Genomic DNA, 6,829 nt, shown 5'->3' with positions numbered 1-6,829 from the left:
GTTTTGTTGATGGTTTCTTTTGCATGCGATAACTTTTTACTGAACATCTATTTTGCCTCTTAGAACATGTTGCTGCAAAGACAAAGGCAATATACAAGTTTATCTCTCGATGATGTAAACTGCTTAAACATAAAACAGAAAAATGGAAGTGAATAAACAAAATATTGATATTTGTCTTTTGTTGGTGAAAGATTATTACTGATATATTTGGACATGCTTACTAGGCATATAAGTAGTGATAACAATAGCTATTCCAATTTTCTCTTTAGAACTAATTTTACCCTTCTTTATTGTCCTCTGTGAAATATTTCCAGGAGGTAATAATAATAATGTTGAAGGTCATTCATGATTAAAGAACCTGAGTTTTTGGGTGTCCCTAATTAGGAACCACAGCTGAACTTTCCAATACAACCTCCTTCCTATTTAGGTTTTATGGACAGACACTGAGAACAGGATACCTATGCCATGGACAGCTCCACAACAGTTCCAACAGTTACCAATAGTTCCAGCCTCCACATCTCCCAGTTCATCTTGATGGGGCTCCCAGGCATTCACGAGTGGCAGCACTGGCTCTCCCTGCCCCTGGCTCTGCTCTACCTATTAGCTCTTGCTGCTAATATCCTCATCTTCATCACCATCCAACATGAGCCCACGCTACATGAGCCCATGTACCATTTCCTGGGTGTATTGTCACTCGTCGACATTGGGTTGGCCACCACCATTATGCCCAAGATTATGGCTATCTTCTGGTTTGATGCCAAAGCCATCAGCCTCCCTGAATGTTTTGCTCAGATGTATGTCATCCACTGCTTCTTTTGTATGGAGTCTGGTATCTTCCTTTGCATGGCAGTGGACAGATACATAGCCATCTGTCACCCTCTTCGATACCCCTCCATAGTCACTAACGCTTTTATGGTCAAAGTCACAGGATTCATGGTGCTCAGAAATAGCTTGGTGACCATCCCAGTGCCTGTGCTGGCTGCCCAAAGACTCTACTGCTCCAAGAATGAAATTGACCACTGCCTGTGCTCTAACTTGGGGGTCATCAGCCTGGCTTGTGATGACATCACTGTGAACAAATTTTACCAACTCTTCTTAGCATGGATCATAGTTGGGAGCGATATGGCTCTGGTTTTTTCTTCCTATGCACTAATCCTTCACACTGTGCTGAGGCTGAACTCAGCAGAAGCAATGTCCAAGGCTCTGAGCACCTGCAGCTCCCACTTCATTCTCATCCTCTTCTTCTACTCAGGTATCATAGTGGTATCTGTCACACACCTTGTAAAAGAAAAGATTCCCCTTATCCCTGTACTCCTTAATGTGCTGCACAATGTTATCCCCCCTGCTCTCAACCCCATGGTCTATGCTCTCAGGATGCATGAGCTCAGACTGGGTTTCCGGAGGCTGCTTGGTGGGTGGAGAATTGTCCACCTACTTCAGAAGTAACCTCAGGTTTATAAGTCAATATAGGTGTTAGGAAGAAAAGAGGTTATAGACCTGGATTGTAAAAAATGGGGGGAAATGGCCAATAGCATCACTAAAATGTAGCCTCACTCATCAAAATAGGCATATGAAAATTATAATGAAATTTCCTATAACTAGAAATAAGTGGGAATACAATATAATTATCTCGGACCATTGTTACTGCTCAGTGATGGACACACTTGTACACAGCTCCAATGCTTTGAGATATGATATACACATGGAAAACTTCATCTAATTGGTGGTAAAATTTACTTCCTAGGAAAAGAAGAACATAGGCCTAGAAAAGGCCCTAAAAAGTACTTTCAAGAAACCAATTAACTAAATCTAAATTAATTTTTCCCATTTTCACATCTACCGAAAATGCACACTTTTGAGTACAAGGACCCTCAACCATGTTCATGTTGTACCTTCTCTGAACCTAGTACACAACTTTGCGCATAGTAGATGTCTAATAAATACTTCATTCATGATACAGTGAGTCAGGAAGCATAGGTCTGCTGAATCCTATATAGCACAGAAAATGTCCTGGATCATGGTCTGAAGAATGACCTCAGGAGGTTTGTATATGATTTCACCTTAGAGAACAACCTCTTAGAATCACTTCCAGGGCTGAAGCAATAATAGATGGCAGGAATGTCAACTGGGGCAGCTCTTTTAGAAAAGAGCCCGGCAGCTTCTCCAATGACTGAACAGAGTCACCATAGAACCCAGCTATTCCACACTTAGGTGCATACCCAAAGGAATTGAAATCTTGTCCTCACAAAACCTTTCTCCCAAAATAAGAAGCCACATCATAATACCAAGAAATGAAAATAACTCAAGTGTGCATTACTTAATGAATGGATAAACAAAATGTGATATATCCATATAATGGAATAACTGTATCCAGCCAGAAAAAAAAGTAAGGAAGTATTGTCACATGCTCCAACATGGATGTACCTTGAAGATATTATGCTGAGAGAAGTCAAACAGAAAAGGACACATTTTATTATTCCATTTATATGAAATGTCCAAAATAGGCAAATTCATAAGGACAGAAAGAAGATAAGTGACTGCTAGGGGTGAAGGGAAAATGGGGAACAACTGTTTAATGGGTACAGGCTTCCATTTGAGGGTGCTGAAATTTTCTGTAATTAGAAGTGAGAGCTGCACAACATTGTGAAAGTACTGGAAGCCACTTTAAAATAGTTACAATGATGAATGTTATGTGAATTTCACCTCAATTTAAAAAAAAGATAACTTTCTTCTTGCAATGTCTCTCCATTCTGTTCAGCTAACAGAATTGAGCATTATGCCAAATGACACAGGTATGTAAAGATTCCAGGTTCACTCTCACAGAGCAAAAAGCATGAGTTTGTAACTGAGTCACAATAAGTTGATTACCAGCTAGGTTCAGACCTTTGACTACTCAACTTCCATGTACACCATTTTATGTACATTTGACTTCTCATACAACAGTAAAACAACTAGGCACTTCTATTTTAAAAGATGCAGCTATTCTTAATACAAAGGAAGTAATTCTCACCTTTTCCCAAAGTAACAATATACATATCCCAACAGTCATTGTATGAGTCACTGTATGCATTGCTGAGTATATTACCTATTCCTCAAATTCAGTCACAGTTCCACAAATATTCTGTCACCTAAAGACTAAATTATAAAAAAAACTGTAAAGTTAATTTCTAATGACTTGTGTATAAAATAAACATGATTATTTGCCTTATCTTAAGGTACAATGATTGGCTTTCTTTGTTGACCTTTAGTGCTTCCCTTCTCTAGGGCTCTTCACATTTTTAGAGACTAAATCTGTGATTAAGAAACAGAAAAGATGAGGCTAAGTTCTAAGATTGTGAGTGAATAGATGATAGGCCAAGGGATCAAGAGTTATAAATTCTATCTCCAGGAGTTACAGAACAAAGAGCAACTGCAAACAAAAGACTGCTTTATTACATCTGGTACAAAAAAAGACATAATAAAAAAAGACATTGTATTTCATGTAAATTGTAGCTGCGTCTTATTAAATTCAACCCCCAAAATTGAAATGTTCGCCATCATAATTATTTTACATTTGCCATGAATTTCTATGCATTGTCATTGAGATGAAACAAAACTAAGATATATTAATTTTTGTAAAGAGAAGATTATATATGCAAGCAACAACTTTTGGGTATATTTAGAAAATCAAAATAAAAGTACCAATCAAAAAATATTAAGAATTGACAATAGATTAGCAAAATAAATAATACACAAAACAAAATAGCAAAACAAACACAATTGCATATGTAAAGTAAATACAAAACATTTATTTGTTTGGTTTGATAAAGAAAAAAAACTCCCAAAACATTTAAAAGTGGCACAAGTTTAGCAAAGTGGATAAATGGACAAGGAAATAAAACCAATATAATAACACTGATAAAAGGAATATTAATGGATTTCTATATCATAAGTACGCATTGAAGTACATAGTGCAAAAAAAATTATATTTACTTAAAACATCCCAAAATATTAGCAATTATAATAAGAACAGAGCAAAGGTAACACTTTTTTTAATCCTCACCCAAGGAGTGAAATTATTTTTTTCTCAATTATTAGAGATAGTGAAAGAGAAAGAAGAGAGACACATCAATGTGAGAGAGACACACCTTTTGGTTGCCTTCTCATGCACCATGGCCAAGGTTGAGGTTTGAACCTACAACCTAGGTAAGATGGGCCCTTGATCTGGAATCAAACACAAGACCCTCTAGTGTGCAGGCCAATGCTCTAACCATTGACCTATCCCAGCCAGGGCAGTAACAGATTTTAATGAAAGTTCATTGAAACACAGGAATAGAGGATTCACATTTATGAAAGAGGAGACATAGTAGTATAAAGACGCCGATAACTTTTCAAAATTAATTCACAGTTTAACACAATCCCAATCAAATGTTATTTTAAAACTCAACATAGAAATTCTAAGGTTCATCTATAAAATAAACACATAAAAGGGGCTTTAAAATTCAAGAGAATAGGTACTAAGAGGAATATAGTCCTGTTGTGTATTAAAATCCTTAAAAAACTAAAACTTTTAATTCAGTTTTATATTGGCACAAAATTAGTCAGAAAAATTGGAAACAGATTGCCTAGAAATAGTATATATACACATTAACTGTGCCACAAGGGTAGCATAATAATCAATTAGTGACAGGTATAGAAGCGATTATTTTGTTATTTAAAATAAATTTATTTTTTTAGGTATGCAACATAATGATTTAATATATGCATATATGGCAAGATGACTACCGCCATAAATTCAGTTAATATTTATCACCATACAGTCACAATTTTTTCTTCTTTTATTAAATTTTTTGAATATATCTATATTGTTAAAAGTATTACAGATGTCCTCTTCCTTTTTTTTTTTTTCCACTATTGACCCCTTCCCCCCTGCCCCACAACTGCCAGGCCTTCACCACACTGTCTGAGTCCATGGGTTATGCGTATGGTATGCATACAGATTCTTTGGTTATTTTCTCCCGCCCAACCCACAACTTCCCTCTGAAATTCTCAGTCTGTTCCATGCTTCTATGTCTCTGGATCTATTTTATTCAGCAGTTTATTTTGTTCATTGGATTCCACATACAAGTGAGGGATTATGTGATACTTGTCTTTCCTTGAGTGGCTTATTTCACTTAACATAATACTCTACAGGGCCCTCTTTGCTGTCTCAAAGGGTAAGAGATCCTCTTTTTCACTGCTGCATAGTATTCCATTGTGTAAATGTACTACAGCTTTTTTATCCATTCATCTGCTGATCCCTTCATCTACATACCTTACTCCTTAACAGGAAAAGTAATTCCATGTAAATAAATTGTGTAACAAAACCAAAGACAGCCATTGAAAATTTAAAGTCACACAGAAGTGAATTTTGATCAAAATTTTGAGTAAGGAATGAGTTTCAGTGATCTCTTGTTTGGATAATGAAATGTTTTTGAGAATTTGATGGTAGCTAAACAGATTCTCTCCCCCAAAATAATGCAAATATAGACAATGCTTTTCCACATCAATTTAAGAAGCTTACGGACACTCACAGACACCATCTTGGTAAATTCTTGGTTATGATAGGGGCAGAAAAAGAATGTTGGGGAACAAGCGAGAATTGTAAGAAATATGAGTCATGCTCTGTTAACCGTGATTGTTTTGTTCTGATTAAAGAAGGCACATTCTAACCTGGCTGGCAGCTGCACTGGGACTTTGTTGCAGAAACCAAAATTACCAGCCTTTTGAAGACCCCAGGCTTTGCATATCACTAAGCCCTTTGAAGATCCCCAGTACTTTTGCATATCTGTAAACTGCCGATTTTACATGCCCTTTGGCTACTTCCCCATGTGAATCTTGTCCTACCCTATATAAGCAGCTGGCTTATGGTGGGGTACAGAACAAATTTTTGTGGATGACCTGCTGCTCCCCCACACAGCCAGCAGTGTTGGAATAAATGCTCATATATGATTCAGCTCTGTCTTTTAATTGGTTCAAGTAGTGACAGGCAACACAGACCCACTGATTGCCAAAATAATAACCAATATAAGTTAGAGTTCAATTTAAGCTTATAAGACACAGAAATCACATAAAAGGAAAACAATATACGTATGACTTTTTAAAGTAAAACATACATATATCCAAAATTATATACAAGCAGCATCTAAAATCATTCAAAAATAGGGGGGAATGTTATAAAACCATATGATAACATTTAGTGGACATGGAAAATAAAGTGTATAAAACTTAAAATGTTTATAAAAGAGTTTCCCAATGAATTGCACTATGTTAGAAAAAGCACAAGATGAAACATTCCACTGATTCCTAAATATATGACAGAGTAAGGTATTATTCACAAACATAGGTAACCAAAATATTCTCAGATATTGAAGAATTCCAAAACTAAAATGCCTAAATATACTTTTGTATACAAATACCTGAAAATGCTCTACAACATTCAAGAATAAGAATGAACAAAATCAAGAAAGTAAGAACGAAAAGAACTAAGTATTAAAGGACCAACAATAAGACTGAAATTACTTAAATGTGAACTTTAAGAAAGTAGAGGGTGAGGGAACATTTTGATTTAGTAAGAGAATATGAGCCTCAAGAGGTAAAGAATTGGGAGCTGTATATATAGTAATATTTCAAGAAGTTTGTAAAAGAATGTAAAGAGAAGGGGCAGGTTCAGGAGGAGGGTCCAGAGAGAGAGACAAAGTTGAAAGAAAGAGGCATCTCAGTCAAAGTCCCAAGGGAAACAGACGGCACATGCAAAAGGGGACAGAGAACAGGGAATAATGAAGAAAACATTCCAAAGATATGGGAAGAG

The 6,829-nt window shown here is 36.2% G+C and overlaps 1 protein-coding gene across 1 annotated transcript; it reads left to right on the top strand.

Moving 5' to 3' along the window:
- Positions 1 to 465: 465 nt before the first annotated feature.
- On the top strand, positions 466 to 1,460 carry LOC102752296 (olfactory receptor 56B4). Its single transcript, XM_006770078.2, is given in 2 exon segments — positions 466 to 1,417; positions 1,420 to 1,460. Coding segments are annotated over 2 exon segments (993 nt in total).
- The last annotated feature ends 5,369 nt before the right edge of the window (positions 1,461 to 6,829 follow it).

The sequence above is a fragment of the Myotis davidii genome, unplaced genomic scaffold, assembly GCF_000327345.1.
Source record: "Myotis davidii unplaced genomic scaffold, ASM32734v1 scaffold484, whole genome shotgun sequence".
Lineage (NCBI taxonomy): Eukaryota > Metazoa > Chordata > Mammalia > Chiroptera > Vespertilionidae > Myotis > Myotis davidii.
This window is presented reverse-complemented; position numbering and strand designations above follow the sequence as displayed.